Below are 17,101 nucleotides of genomic sequence, written 5' to 3'. Positions count from 1 at the left end.
TAACAAATTTCACGATGTGATTCTGATGTGAGAAAAGAGAACAGTAGATACACAGTTAAAATGGAGATGAAACCAGCTCTGCAGGAACTAAATCAAAGCCAGGCTAAATGGACTGTTTCACTCTGATAGCACTTAATGTAAAGCTTGGTAAAGCTGGAGGACTGGCATTTCAGGAGGAAACAAGATACAGCATGCTAGTGGAACAGTTTGGGCAGGGATTCCCAGACTAGGTCTGCGGACCCCTCGGTTAATGATAGGGGTCCAAGACAAAAAAAAAGGTTGGGAACCCTTGTAAGGGTAATGCTATTACAGCAGCAGCGACCCAGGTTCAACTTCTGCTGTTGTCTGCGAGGAGTTTGTACGTTTTCCGAGACCACGTGGTCTTCCCAGATTATAAATATGTGAGGGTTAGTAGGTTTATTGGTTATTGGTCACATGGGTATCATTGTGAGTGGCAGGGCAGAGATGCATCTCTACCAAAGGAGGTTTTAGGCTAGCCTGCAGGTCACCTTTGGGCAAGATGCAACACCTGCATAGTCCCCCACCCTCCACCATCGGATCAGGGTCTGGGAGCAACTGGTACATATCACAAGTTCTGGTTAAGTGACCACTGATGCTAGGCAGACTATCTCCAGAGTATTGATAATGACTGGGGTCACCTGTCTTGTAAAGACACTGCCCAGGTGGTGGCAATGACAAACCATTTTTGTAGAAAAATGTGCTCAGAACAATCATGGTCACAGAGTTACCATAACTGCTGACTGCCCATGTCATACAACACGGCACATAACAAACGAACAAACGAGTTTAGAAGAATGGTGGTGGTTGGGGGGTGAGGGAAATTTCATTGAAACCTACTGAATATTGATAGGTCTGAAGACTATTAGTAATGACTGCTGTCACCCTTCTTGCAAAAGCAGTGCCCAGACGATTATGGCAAAGCACTTCTGTGGAAAAATTTGCCAAGAACAATCACGGTCATGGAAAGACCACGATCACCTCATCATACAACATGGCATATAATGAATAAATGGGTGTATTTGGGCATAGCAGGCTCATCCATCAACCATCAGGCTCTTGCACAAGAGAAGTTAACTATACTCATGTATTGAGATGGTCTCACTTGTTACTTCATGCTCTCATTATTTATTGCTATTTATTTACATTTGCAGTTTGGAGTCTTCTATGCTCTTGCTCTTCCATTGATTCTGTTAACAGCTACTGTTCTATAGACTTGCTGTGTATGCCCACAGGAAAAAGAAAAGGGTAATATGTGGTGACATGTATGTGCTTTGTTAATACATTTTACTTTGACATTAGGCCAGAAGGGCTGTTACCGTGCTGTATCTCCAAATAAAGAAGGAACTCAACAGGCCAGACTGCAAATACGGAAGAGTGTACAGTTGATGCTTTGGGCCGAAACCCTTCATCAGGACTGGAGGGAAAAAAAAGATTGAATTTCTTCAGACCTGATGAGGAGTCTCGGCCTGAAACATCGACTGTACTCTTTTCCATAGATGCTGCCTGGCCAAATAAATAAGTATAATTTTCATTAGTAGCTGGAGTTCATGGTTATTAGAAATGCACCAGGGGATCAGCTAAAGTATCTCCTGCTTTGAAATGGGCACTGTGCTACTTACATCATCACAATGGAAAATCATGAAGGAATAAATTTCACAAGATATGCCAGTGATAATAAACCCGATTCTGAATTCAAAACTAGCATTTATCGTCAGGACAGAAGGCCAGCCACTTCCCCAACATTCTTCAGTACCTACTTGGCTTCTTGCCACATACTCACAAAACATCAATAACAGAGTCATTCCGGATTACTTTATGGGTCAGATCGATCAGTAACATCAATCCTGCATCGGTCTTACGAATGCTGGCTGCATATCCCGGCCAGATCTGCAGTCTGGAAAAGAAAAATGGCATTAGGGAGAAGGAAAAACTGAATCATCCTTGATCAAGATGGTTGCAACCACCTCGTGATTGGCAGGTTTCAGACAGACACACGACTCAGAACCACTCAGCTTCTCTGCCTGCCCCACTGTTCATCTGCCTACAACTTTCACCTCTTGTTTTATCAATAATCAAACCACCCATCTTAAAAACATTCAGACTGTTTCCTCAGCCCTCCAAAGACACTTCCAACTACTATTCCTTTCAGAGAACACTGCAACATCTTTTAAATGACAACAGCTTACTTTTTAAAACAATGATCCTGGTATTTGATTCTCCCACAAGAAGAAACAAGTGGGAGCCTCAGGGCTCACTCCAAAACTCTCATTTCTAAACTCTTGTGGATAAATGCTTAGATGACTGTATGAGGGGTGATTGATAAGTTAGTGGCCTAAGGTAGAAGGAGTCAATTTTAGAAAACTTAGCACATTTAATTTTCAACACAGTCCCCTCCTAATGGACTGTGGACACAAACTTATCACTCACTCCTCGTATATGCCTAGGATTTACTATAAGAGACATAAACAGAGTAGACAGCTAATGGTTTTTTACAGGGAAACAATAGCTAATATGAGAGGGCATAATTTATGAGATAATTAGGAAAGGAAATTATAGGGGGAGAATATAAACCATATAACAATCACAGCACGGAAACAGGCCATCTTGGCCCTCCTAGTCCGTGCCGAACTCTTAATCTCACCTAGTCCCACCTACCCGCACTCAGCCCATAACCCTCCACTCCTTTCCTGTCCATATACCTATCCAATTTTACCTTAAATGACACAACTGAACTGGCCTCTACTACTTCTACAGGAAGCTCATGCCACACAGCTATCACTCTCTGAGTAAAGAAATACCCCCTCATGTTTCCCTTAAACTTCTGCCCCCTAACTCTCAAATCATGTCCTCTCGTTTGAATCTCCCCTACTCTCAATGGAAACAGCCTGTTCACGTCAACTCTATCTATCCCTCTCAAAATTTTAAATACCTCGATCAAATCCCCCCTCAACCTTCTACGCTCCAATGAATAGAGACCTAACTTGTTCAACCTTTCTCTGTAACTTAAGTGCTGAAACCCAGGTAACATCCTAGTAAATCGTCTCTGCACTCTCTCTAATTTATTGATATCTTTCCTATAATTCGGTGACCAGAACTGCACACAAAATTCTAAATTTGGCCTTACCAATGCCTTGTATAATTTTAACATTACACTCCAACTTCTGTACTCAATGCTTTGATTTATAAAGGCCAGCATTCCAAAAGCCTTCTTCACTACCCTATCTACATGAGACTCCACCTTCAGGGAACTATGCACAGTTATTCCTAGATCTCTCTGTTCCTCTGCATTCCTCAATGCCCTACCATTTACCCTGTATGTTCTATTTGGATTATTCCTGCCAAAATGTAGAACCTCACACTTCTCAGCATTAAACCTCATCTGCCAACGTTCAGCCCATTCTTCTAACCAGCATAAATCTCCCTGCAGGCTTTGAAAACCCACCTCATTATCCACAACACCTCCTACCTTAGTATCATCGGCATACTTACTAATCCAATTTACCACCCCATCATCCAGATCATTTATGTATATTACAAACAACATTGGGCCCAAAACAGATCCCTGAAGCACTCTGCTAGTCACCGGTCTCCATCACTACTCTCTGGCATCTCCCATCTAGCCACTGTTGAATCCATTTTATTACACCAGCATTAATACCTAATGACTGAACCTTCTTAACTAACCTTCCATGTGGAACTTTGTCAAAGGCTTTGCTGAAGTCCATATAGACTACATCCACTGCCTTACCCTCGTCAACATTCCTCGTAACTTCTTCAAAAAATTCAATAAGGTTTGTCAAACATGACCTTCCACGCACAAATCCATGCTGGCTACTCCTAATCAGATCCTGTCTATCCAGATAATTATTAATACTATCTCTAAGAATACTTTCCATTAATTTACCCACCACTGATGTCAAACTGACAGGTCTATAATTGCTAGGCTTACTTCTAGAACCCTTTTTAAACAATGGAACCACATGAGCAATATGCCAATCCTCCGGCACAATCCCCGTTTCTAATGACATCTTAATGATCTCCTTCAGAGCTCCTGCTATCTCTACACAAACTTCCCTCAAAGTCCTGGGGAATATCTTGTCAGGATCCGGAGATTTATCCACTTTTAAATTTCTTAAAAGTGCCTGTACTTCCACCTCTTTAATTGTCATAGGTTCCATAACTTCCTTACTTGTTTCCCACACCTTACACAATTCAATATCCTTCTCCTTAGTGAATACCGAAGAGAAGAAATCATTCAAAATCTCTCCCATCTCCCTCGGCTCCACACATAGCTGACCACTCTGATTCTCTAAGGGGCCAATTTTATCCCTCACTATCCTCTTGCTTTTAATATAACTGTAGAAACCTTTCGGATTTACTTTCACCTTATTTGCCAAACCAACCTCGTATCTTCTTTTAGCTTTTCTAATCTCTTTCTTAAGATTCCTTTTACATTCTTTATATTCCTCGAGCAATTCCTTTACTCCATGCTGCCTATATCTATTGTAGACATCCCTCTTTTTCCGAACCAAATTTCTAATATCCCTTGAAAACCATGGTGCTCTCAAACCTTTAACCTTTCCTTTCAACCCAACAGGAACATAAAGATTCTGCACCCTCATAATTTCACCCTTAAATGACCTCCATTTCTCTATTACATCCTTCCCATAAAACAACTTGGCCCAATCGACTCTCTCTAAATCCCTTCGCATCTCCTCAAAGTTAGCCCTTCTCCAATCAAAAATCTCAACTCTAGGTCCTGTCCTGTCCTTCTCCATAATTATATTGAAGCTAATGCTATTGTGATCACTGGACCCGAAGTGCTCCCCAACACATACATCTGTCAGCTGACCTATCGCGTTCCCTAACAGGAAATCCAACACTGCCCCATCTCTAGTCGGTACTTCTATGTATTGTTGCAAAAAACTATCCTGCACACATTTCACAAACTCTAAACCATCCAGCCCTTTTACAGAATGAGCTTCCCAGACTACGTGTGGAAAATTAAAATCTCCCACAATCACCACCTTGTGTTTACTACAGATATCTGCTATCTCCTTACACATTTGCTCTTCCAACTCACGCTCCTCATTAGGTGGCCTATAATACACTCCTATCAGTGTTACTACACCCTTCCCATTCCTCAATTCCACCCAAATAGCCTCCCTAGAGGAGGTCTCTAATCTATCCTTCCAAAGCACCGCCATAAGATTTTCTCGGACAAGCAATGCAACACCTCCTCCTCTGGCCCCTCCTACTCTATCACACCTGAAGCAACTAAATCCAGGAATATTTAGTTGCCAATCTCACCCTTCCTGCAACCATGTTTCACTAATAACTACAACATCATAATTCCAGGTATCAATCCACGCTTTAAGCTCATCCACCTTTCTTACAATGCTCCTAGCATTAAAATAGATACATTTAAGATACTCTCCACTTCCTCCTCTCTTTTCATCCCTAAGAATGCATTCAAATTTATTATCCTTTTCTTTCTTCTCCCCTACATCTTCGGGCTGAGCGCATCCCTTCTCCATCACCTGCCTTTCCTCCCTCACACACTGTCTATTTACTTGCTCCACTGGTGAACTAACCTCCTCTCCCATAGTTTCCTCAAATTGATTCCCGCCCCCCCATCTTACTAGTTTAAAGTCTGCCCTGTAGCCCTAGCAAACATCCCTGCTAGGATATTGGTCCCCCCAGGATTCAAGTGTAACCCGTCCTTCTTGAACAGGTCACTCCTGCCCCAGAAGAGGTCCCAATGATTCAGAAACTTGAATCCCTGCCTCCTGCTCCAATCCCACAGCCATGCATTCATCCTCCACCTAATTCCATTCCTACTCTCATTGTCGCGTGGCACAGACAGTAATCCCGAGATTACTACCTTTGTGGTCCTTCTTCTTAACTGCCTTCCTAACTCCCTATACTCTCGTTTCAGGACCTCTTCCCCTTTCCTACCTTTGTCATTGGTACCTACATGTACCACGACCTCTGGCTCCTCACCCTCCCACTTCAGGATATCTTGGACGCAATCAGAAACGACCCGAACCCTGGCACCAGGGAGGCAAATTACCATCCGGGACTCCCGATCACCTCCACAGAACCTCCTGTCTGACCCCCTGACTATCGAGTCCCCTATTACTATGGTCCTCTTTCTTCTATCCCTACCCTTCTGAGCTACAGGGCCGTCCTCTGTGCCGGAGGCCCGGCCACTGTCACTTCCACCAGGAAGGCTGTCCCCCCCAACAGTACTCAAACATGAGTACTTATTGTCAAGGAGTACAGCCACCGGGGTACTCTCTGGTACCTGCCTCTTCCCCTTCCTGACCGTGACCCACCTATCTGCCTCCCTTGGCCCCGGAGTGACCACCTGCCTGTAACTCCTCTCTATCACCTCCTCACTCTCCCTGACCAGGCAAAGGTCATCGAGCTGCAGCTCCAGTTCCCTAACTCGGTCCCTCAGGAGCTGCAGTTCGGCGCACCTGGCGCAGATGTGGACGTCTGGGAGGCTCGGAGACTCCAGGACCTCCCACATCCGACACTGAGAACAACAAGCTGCCCTCACACTCATACTTCCCGAAAAACTGAAAAATAACAAGAACTAAAAGATAAGCCTACTGTGCCCTCTTCTGCCTAAGCCCTCTGAGCCCAAGCCCTACACTCTGCTCCCGGCGCACTCCGCTGCCCGCTTCTTAAGGCGGCGTTCTTTTTATATCTTCCCTCCTTCCCAGGCCTCCTCACGCGACTGCACAGTCCCGCCTCTCAGAACTCCGATCTGAGACGCAATTGGACAATTTGAAAATGGCCGACGCCGCACTTCCTCTCAAAGCCTCACTGTCCTCTTTTATTTAGGTGTTTTTTTAAAAACACACTGAACATTTAAGATAGGAACATATGTGACAGAAAAACGGAATGTTATGTGGTAGGGACAGGATCAGGAGTGTGCAAACTTTTTGACTTGTGGGCCACAAAGGGTTCTAAAATTTGACAGGGGGGCCAGACCAGGAGCAGATGGACGGAGTGTTTTGGTAATACACCTCATAAGAGAAAATAAAATATCATGGGATATGTAGAAAACATGTGCTTTAATTTCAATTGAAAATGAACAAATGCATTACAACAAAATATCTGTCTTTGAAGTCCCATGGTATTTAGCTATTTATTGAAATGACTTTTAAAACACTGAAAATTAAATGAATAAAATACAGCTTTTTTTAATAGTAACAGTTATTATTTTAAAGCACTGAAAATTCTGTTATCCTTCAAGATATTATCATCATCACTCTCCTCCTGTCTTTATTTCAAAAACGGTAGGAGATGCAGGTCTACTTGTCCTGCTCCTTCTTATTCAATTGTCCCCTGTGCCAAAACTCAACAATGACCAGCACAAAGACAGAACAGTGATAGTGCGCCAGTATGCGGAGGGCGTTATTTGATCTGGAGCGCATTTTTTATTTTGAGAACGTACGTGCACTTGCGCACTACTCATGTCCATCACTTAACAGAAATGACATGTAACATGTAAGGCTTATTGAAAAAAATATTTTCAAATGCATTTTTTACATAACACAACGAAGAAACTTATTTTTAATTTCAGTGGGAACAGTGTTGTTGGTCTCCCTTTTTAGCCAGCGCATCAAAGTCTGGATTTAGTTTTGTTGTGGCGATTCTCAGGATGGATCTGAGGTGTTGGTCAGTTAACTTGGATCTGTGGCTGGCTTTGTTGATGTTCATGACGCTGAAAGCCTGTTCACACAAATAGGTCGAGCCGAACAAAGAGTAAAGCGCAAATGTGGAGTAATACGCTGCACCTCAACAAAGGTCAATGTATATAGAGTGCGTCATCTATTGGGAAAACGCCAGAATTGTGGGGAAAAAACATTAACAAGGTTTATTAATATAATTTCATCAAGTTCTGCGGGGCGGATTAAAAAGCTTAACGGGCCGCATATAGCCCGCGGGCCGTAGTTTGCCCATGCCTGGACTAGATTGATCTTGATGTAGGGTAAAGATGGTATGGTAGCTTAGCAAGTACAAAGTAAATTCGAAAAACACACTAAGATGAAAATCGCACCCAACAGTCCAGACAAACCAATATGCAAAATCCAACAAACAGCAAACGTGAAAGACAATAATTAAATAAGCAAGCAATATCAAGAACATAAGATAAAGAACCCTTGAATGTGAGTCCATAGGCTGTGGGAACTGCTTAATGATGGGGCGAGTAAAGTTATCTGGTTCAGGAGCCTGATGGTTGAGGGGTAATAACTGTTTCTGAACCTGGTGGTGAGAGACCTGAGGCTCCTGTACCTCCTTGCTGATGGCCCAGAGATGAGAAGGGAGCATAGTGGGGATTCCTGATGATGGATACTGCTTTCCTATGATAGTATTTCAATGAGGTGTGCTCAGTGGTGTGGAGGGTTTTTACCAGTATCCACTACTTTTTCGAGGATGGTATAACACCATGGGTTGAAGGGTCTGTACTGTGCTATACTGATCTATGCAACCACTTGTAAAGTTAGTCCACTTACTCAAGGTATTAGTCTAGTCAACCTCTCTGCCACATTGTTTCCAATGAATTAACATTCTTCTTTGAATAAGAATAATACACTGCACATTACTCCAGATCTGGTCTCAGGAAGGCTCTGCAATGGGTCGTCAAATCTGTCCAATGCATCACTGGCACCAGCCTACTCACCAACAAGGACATACATGCAGAAAGTTGCTGGAAAAAGGCCAGCAACATCATGAACAATCCCACCAGGTCTGCTCATGGATTGCTGTGCCACTCCCGTTAGGGAGGAGTCTACATAGCACCCACACCAGGATAACCAATTACATTTTTCCAAGCAATAAGGCTGATCAACACATCCACTCGCTAACCCATCCCTCCATCGCTGTTTTATCCTTTCCTGTCAGTGTCACCTTATGTACAGACACTCCAATATCTAGCATCACTTTATAGACATACAATCAATATGAATATATATATATATAAAATATCTTATGTATTTACATTTATTGCTTTTTATTACTGCGTTCTTTATCTTACTTGAATAATAATTTTTCCTTTATACCTATGTACTGGAAATGACATTAAATATTCCTGCCTGTGGCCATCAAAATTTGCAACTCCTCCCTCGAAGTGTCAGACACCCTGAGCTAATAGGCTGGTCCTGGACTTATTTCCACTTGGAATAATTTACTTATTATTATTTAAGGTTTTATATTGCTATATTTCTACACTATTCTTGCTTGGTGTGCGACTGTAATGAAACCCAATTTCCCTTGGGATCAATAAAGTATGTCTGTCTGTCTCTCTGAATCTTGAACAGATACTCTAGGTAACAGCAGCCACTTGTGTAATGCTCCTATAAAAATAACAAATAATGTGCTGTTAGCTTCCCCGATTACTTGTTACGTCTGCACACTCGCCTTTTCTGAATCACGTATGTGCTCAAACATCCAGATTAGTTTGTCTCACAGGCTGATCTCCATAATTCAATCACCATTTAGGTGAAATGCCAAAGTATGTATCATATTTACCTATGATACGACATCAAACAGGCATGTCCCTATTCACAAAACCAGCCCCATCTTCCTTCCTTATCAGCTGTCATTTCACAATTTCTTACTTATCTTTTTATTATAAGACCATAAGACATAGGAACAGAAATAGGCCATCAGCCCATCGAGTCTGCTCTGCCATTCAATCATGGCTGATCACTTTTTTTCCATCTCCTCCTCAACCTCAGTTCCCAGCCTCTTCCCCATAACCTTTGATGCCATGTCCAATCAAGAACCTATCAATCTCTGCCTTACATACACCCAACAACCCGGCCTCCATGGCAACAAATTCCATAAGTTCACCACACTTTAGTGAAAGAAATTTCTCCTTATCTCTATTTTGAAAGGGTGCCCCTCTATCCTGAGTCTGTGCCCTCTTGTCCTCAACTCTCCCACCATGGGAAACATCCTTTCCACATCTACTCCATCTAGGCCTTTCAACATTCGAAAGGTTTCAATGAAATCCCCCCCCCCCCCATCCTTCTGAATTCCATTATCAGTAAACCCCAGGTCAGTGGGTCCCATAATTGAAGGTCCACGTGGACAAGAGGCATGAGAGGCATTAACCTCCTTGGTACACGAGTAAGCAAGTCTGGAGTTCAAAGCCTAGAGTTCGGAGTCCTGTCATCAGCAAGTCCTAAGAATGATACCAAAGATCGATCAATCAGATGTCCGTACGTCAATGTCTAATGGCCGAGGTCCTTGGTCTCCACACCCACTGTGAAAGTCAAGAGTCCTGATGTCTGTGGGCGTGAGAGTCAACTGGAGGCCAGAGGTCCTGGGTTGGAGGTCTGTCTATGTAAGTGGGTGGGTGGATGGTAGAGGAAAGGGGCATATTTTGCTGTTTTGTTATTGTTCTATTGTCGTTATTATTACTTGCGTTGCTGTGCTGAAAGTTAAGGGTGTGTTCTGTTGGCACTGGAATGTATGGTGACACCTGTGGTTTGCCCCCAGCACATCCTTGGGCAGGACAGCTGGCACAGTGAATTGGAGCCACGGGGTCTCATCATGGGCTACTCCAGGGGTTGGTGCTGAAATTCGAAGCCCAAAGGTCAATCTGAAATCCCGAAGTTGCAGCCTAATGGCTTGAAGGTTCAGCCTGGAGACCTGAAGGCCTTTCCTGGAGTTGGAGGACTGAGTGTGGGGGTGCTGGTTTTATTGTTGTTTTCTGTTCTGGCAGCATGCTGGGTATGCTGTGTCGACACTAGAATGTGTGGCAACACTTGAGGGCTGTCCCAGCACATCATTAGTTGTTGATTGCTAACACAAATGACACATTTCACTGTACATTTTGAAGTACGTGTGATAGATAAATGAATCTGAACTTGACAACCATACCTTTTGTGCCTGCATTCAAGTCATGTATCTATAACGTAAAACGTTAAAACCACAGTAACACTTGTTACCTAGTGTCAACTGGAAAAAGATCCATTTATGCCAACTCTCACTAACCATATCCATTTATGCCAACTCTCATTATCCACATCCATTTATGCCAACTCTGTTCCTCATTAACTACATCCACTTATGCCAACTCTCTCATTAACCACATCCACTTATGCCTATTCTCTTCCTCATTAATGAGATCTGTTTATGCCAACCCTCTTCCTCATTAACCAGGCTGTTTTCTAACTACACCAGCATTTTAGCTTCTACACCATGAACATTTTTTTTCCTTCCTTGTACCCCAGAATGACTCAGATGAATCTCACAACAGCCAGAACAATACTCCAAATTCAGCCAACTTGAAGAAATTCAGTTATTTCAGTCAGTATTTTCAACCTCAAATTATACAAATGAATTCTCATTTTTGAACAACTCTTTTTGCATCTGCTTCTTTCCAAGCTTTTCACACATTGTTTAAAGGCCAAAACTAAAGGACGAAGCAATGTTTAAATTTTACTGTTCAATTCCCTCAAAAAAAAATTCAACTACAAAGTAATTTATATCACTTGCTGCTCAACATCTGCCACATCCTTGTTCACTCCATCTAGCTATTTCCTAAAATTTATGGTACTATTTTTAGTTTGGAAATTGATGATTAGAATAGCTTGCAAATTGTAAAAGGGTGGCTTGCAAAGGCACAGAAGCTAACTACTGGAAAGGAAAAGTTATTTGGTTGATGCTCCGATCTGCAGCAGAGTATATAGATAGCAGAATGGAGGAAGTACTTGGTAACTGGTTCCCGTTATTTCAAAGGCTTATTTCTACTGAAAAGCTGTGAGTGGCTTATTCTGCACTTGTTCAGCCAAATAAGCATGCTCTCAAGTTTTGCATTAATGAATACGTGACAATACTTCCATTTTCTCCTGAGATCCCTGGAAATTCTCGGATGCCCCTTTAGAACAGAGACGAGGAGGTATTTCTTTAGCCAGAGAGTGGTGAATCTGTGGAATTTGTTACCACAGACGGCTGTGAAGGACAAGTGATTGGGTATATTTAAAGCAGAGGTTGATAGGCTCTTGATTAATCAGGGTGTTAAAGATTACAGGGAAAAGACAGGGAAATGGTGTTGAGGCGATAATAAATCAGCCATGATGGAATGGTGCAGCAGACTCGATGGGCCAAATAGCCTAATCCTGCTTTTATACCTTCTAAAGAAATTAATGATGCTTTACTAATTAATCCTTTCTGCCTACATATCCCTCCATTTTCTGTATGGTCACATGCCAATCTAAGAGCCACATAAAAACCTCTAGTGCATCTGCCTCCATCACCTCCCCTGGCACACATCCCATGCACCAATCACTTAAACTTTTCCTGCAAATCTCGTTTGAACTTTCCCTCTCTCAGCTTAAATATATGCACTCTAGTATCAGTCATCTGAAATTGATAACTGAATGTCTAAATAATCTAATGCTTGGTGAATTTTGCTTCAGTTATAGGAAGAGACGACATCCAAGGATCAAAATGCAATGCTGCTATGAACTCTTGGCCGCAACAAGCCAGTTACCCCAATTTTAAACCAAAAGTGGAAAATAAGAGACTTGTCAAAAGCACTTTGTGAAAATGTATTAAACAAGTGTAGGAGAGGCAGTGGTAGACACTTAAATATAAATTTTGTAATTCTCACTGAACATAATCTGCAGCAAACTAAAGAACTTTGACATTAAACTGAAAGTTTTACAGTTGCTAAGAACAATAATAAGCCTCATTCCTGGGAATGTTGCAAGTCACCAAAAGTCCATGTGAGATTTTAATCAGTGCACAAAACAAGTAGCAAAAGTCCCTGAGAAGCTGAGACACAGAAGTTGTGCCAACAAATAAAACAGCTGAAAGGCTACACATGTTAAAACTCTTCTGATAACAAGGCAGAAAAACTCAAAAATAGCAGATAACTGCGAGACAAAAGATAGTGGAGAACTTTGAAACAATATCACGAGGGAAAAAAATACAAAGTACACTTTTGGGGCCAAGAATTAATAGCTCCTGAGAGCTAACAGTCTTGTCACCAGGCGTTCTAAAGGAAAATATAGAGACAGTACACTCCAGTTGTCACCACAAAGGTCCCTGAATTCTAGAAGGCATTTCAACGGATTGCAAGACTAAAAAAAATACAGATGAGAAAAAATATTAAAATAATTAGATCAGAAAGAGACAGCAAGTAACTCCTGTCTAGTTCAGCTAACACTGCCGGACAACACTGGAGAAATATGCTTTGGGAGATAATTGGCAACTTCAAATTCCTGGCTGTTAATATATTGGATGACCTGTCCTGGGCCCAGCACGTCGATGCAATTACAAGGAAAGCACGAGAGTCTTTACTTTCTAAGATTAGAGTGTTGAGGTGTTACTGAATGCACTGACAAACTACTAATTAAAGTGTCCTGGCTTGCAATATTGATCAAAGATTCCCACTATCCATCCAGGTCATGCCACCTTCCCACTCCTATTATCAGGCAGAGGTAGAAACCTGAAGTCCCACACCACCATGTTCAAGAACAGCTACATACCTTCAATTGTTTGGTTATTGAACCAAATGGTGTCACAGCCCAAATCACTGCAGTTTAGCAAGACAATGAACACATGGACTTTGTTATAATTGTGCTCTTCATTGTGAAAATTGACTACAAATTATGTCGATATTTTGCCTTCTTGTGAATGCTGCTCGTCTAATGCTCTGTTCCTGTGACGCTGCTGCAAGTAAGATTTTCACTGCACCTGTGCATACATGGATGTGTGAACTTGGCTTTGACTTTACGTTCCTCAAACCATGATAAAATGAACGACAACATGAGTAGCTGAACGCGAGGGTGGTGGGTGCTAGGTACAAAACAGAAACTGTTCATATACATTACGAGTTCTCAGAGGGTGTAACGTAGAGGGTTATAATTCTTCTCAGGTGATACCTTGTGGTGAAAATATCTTTCTTTCACTACAGTTTTTTTGTGTCCTGAGGAGGTTGATGAGGCCATTGTGGGAACAGAGATGTGGCAAGCGTTAGATGAGGGGTAAGCAGTGGTCACACCTGCTTTTGCTAGATCTCCACATAGCCCTCCCAAACACATCAACTCATCCTCATTAGGGTTATATTCCATTTAAACATGAGGAAATACTGAGCAAAATAGGCCTAAACAAAATAAAATTCAGAATGAATAATGATATAATTGAAAAGCAGAAGACTTGACTGATAACTCTGCCAGTGAAGGACAGAGACGTCACTGGATAAATGGTCAGCCATTTCAAGAGAGATGAGGAGAAAGCTCTTTGTTCAGAACAGTGTGAATCTTTGATCTTCTCTAGAGTGGTGAGATCCTCAGTTTGCTGGCTGAGAGACATTTGTCTAAATTGGGATCAATGATTTTATTGAGTGGAATAGGAAGCCTTCAGTACATAGAGCGTTACAACAGAGTACATGTGCTTCAGCACATCATGTGAATATGCATTAAGTGGAGAGGAAAAAAAGTGGTTTCAAGTGATTTAGAGATCTTAGAAAGTGAGATTCTGCTTCAGCTGAAAAGTTGAAAGGTAGTAAATCTCCAGGGCCAGACAATATATATCCAAGGGTACAAAGAGGTCTGTGATTATATTTACAAACCACTAACATGTATTTTTCAAAAGTCATCGAAGACAGGTGAAATTCCCAAGGACTGGAAATGGGTTAACATTGTCCAGTATACAAGGGTAACCACACTGAGCCTGGTAACAACAGACCAGTAAGCTAATGTGTATCGCAGGCACGATAATGGGAACTGTAACAAAGAATGAGTTGGAAAACCAGTTGATAAGAACAGGCATGTTAGCAGAAAGCCAGCATGGGGTTAGAAAGGGGAAATCATGTTTACTAATATGCTGGAATTCTATGAAGAGACAACTAAAATTTATGATAACAAGAGCAGTTGATAGGACTTTCAGAAGGCTTTTGACGAGGTAACCCACAGAGGTTCATAATCAAGTTACAGGAGGGAGGGATTTAGGGTGAGATGTGTGAATGGGTGCCGAATTGGTTCAAAAACAGAAACGAGTTCTGCTGAGAGGATCATTTTCACACCTAGATGTTAAAAGTGGGCTCTGCAAGATCAGTTTTGGCTTTGCTGCTGTTTTAGTTTACATTAATGATTTGGATAAGCTCACAACGAATAAGCTAGTAAAATTTGCTGATGACACAAAATTAGAGGGACGGGCTGATAATATTCAGTCAGCAGAGTCAATGTGGTTAGATCTAAACAAAATCCAGATGTTGGGAGATAATGGCGGATGAAATCTAATACAAGTAAATCTAAAGTATTACATATAGGAAGTAGAAACATTAGATACAATGGGGGTTCTTGAGATGGTGTACAGTAAAAGGATTTAGGCATCCTGGTAGACTCATTACTATCAATATCTAGCGAATACACAGAAGTGACTAGGAAGGCTATATAATGTGCTCAGTGGAGCCCAAGTCTAGAGATGTTCTCCTTAAACTGTAGAATGCGTTTGTGAGGCTACACCTTGAGTAGTGTGCACAGTTTTGGTCCCCATGTTGTGTGACGGATGTGAAAGCACTGGACAGAGTTCAAAAGGAGACTAGACTCATACCAGGTTTGCAGGGTATGAGCTATGAAGAATGGACTGAATGTTTTTAGTTTAAGTAGACATAGAATGAAAGGAGACATGATGGAAGTGTTCAGAATCATTAAGGGTATAAGTAAGGTGGATGCCAGCTGCTGCTTCAAAATTAATCCTTCACTATGGACAATGGGCCAGAGGTGGAGTTTGATTAAGGGGAAATTTCAGACAAACACCAGGAATCATTTCTTTACACAGCAAGTTGCAGACACTTGGAACAAACTACCTAGTTGTGTATTTGAGAGTAATGCCTTAGAGACTTAAATCTAAACTTGATAGTTATTTCAACACACTATATGAATAAGAATTGGCAAGCTTTGCTGGACTGAATGGCCTGATCTTGTTAAAAAACTTTCTAATGTTCTACTGTTCCACTGTTTTGCATACCTTGAGCCCACTCCAACATCAATCTAACCGTTTCCTCCTATGTTGCCTTCCTTTTTCTGTTATCCATGTGCCTATTAAAGAGTCTCTTGAGCAGTTAGTGCTGCTCCGGGGAGGGTTTAAACTAGATTTGCAGGGGGAGGAGAACCAGAGTGTTAGAGCAGATAGTGAGGTGGAGGAGGATAAAGGTCATGCGAGAACTGCAAGTATACTGCATGGAGTAAAGCCAGATCTAACATATAAAGAGGCTTTGAGGAAAGAGAAACAGAATAAAGGGTGTAAAGGTAGTAATTTAGAAGGGCTAAAGTGTGTGTACTTCAATGCAAGAAGCTTCAGGAACAAAGATGATGAACTGAGAGCTTGGATTCATACATGGAATTATGATGTAGTGGCCATTACAAAGACTTGGCTGGCACCAGGGCAGGAATGGATTCTCAATATTCCTGAATTTCAGTGTTTTAAAAGGAATGGGGGGTTGGGGAGAAGGGGTGGCATTACTAGTCAGGGATACTATTACAGCTACAGAAAGGGTGGGTAATGTAGTTGGATTCTCTTTTGAGTCAGTATGGGTAGAAGTCAGGAACAGGAAGGGAGCAGTTACTCTACTGGGAGTATTCTATAGGCCCCATGGTAGCAGCAGAGATACCGAGGAGCAGATTGGGAGGCAGATTTTGGAAAGGTGCAAAAATAACAGGATTGTTATCATGGGTGACATTAACTTCCCTAATGCTGATTGGCACCTAATTAGTTGCAGTGGTTTAGACAGGGCAGAGTTTGTTAAGTGTGTCGAGGATGGATTCCTGTCACAGTATGTTGACAGGCCAAACGGGGGAATCCATACTAGATCTAGTATTAGGTAATGAACCAGGTACGGTCACAGATCTCTCAGTGAGTGAGCACCTGGGGGACAGTGACCACCACTCCCTGGCCTTTAGCATTATCATGGAAAAGGATAGAATCAGAGAGGACAGGAAAATTTTTGATTGGGGAAGGGCAAATTATGAGGCTATAAGGCTAGAACTTGTGGGTGTGAATTGGGATGATGTTTCCGTAGGGAAATGTACTATGGACATGTGGT

At 42.0% G+C, this 17,101-nt stretch overlaps 1 protein-coding gene across 5 annotated transcripts in view; it reads right to left on the bottom strand.

The window, feature by feature from the left end:
- The window catches only part of piwil2 (piwi-like RNA-mediated gene silencing 2), a 126,859-nt gene that overhangs the window by 55,958 nt on the left and 53,800 nt on the right, over nt 1-17,101 (bottom strand). For all 5 annotated transcript variants that reach the window (XM_059961320.1, XM_059961374.1, XM_059961422.1 and 2 more), the window contains one exon: nt 1,802-1,915. In XM_059961320.1, the coding sequence (XP_059817303.1) occupies nt 1,802-1,915 (114 nt within the window). The remainder of the gene's footprint in view (nt 1-1,801; nt 1,916-17,101) is intronic.

The sequence above is a fragment of the Hypanus sabinus genome, chromosome 1 (assembly GCF_030144855.1).
Source record: "Hypanus sabinus isolate sHypSab1 chromosome 1, sHypSab1.hap1, whole genome shotgun sequence".
Taxonomy (NCBI): Eukaryota; Metazoa; Chordata; class Chondrichthyes; order Myliobatiformes; family Dasyatidae; genus Hypanus; species Hypanus sabinus.
This window is presented reverse-complemented; position numbering and strand designations above follow the sequence as displayed.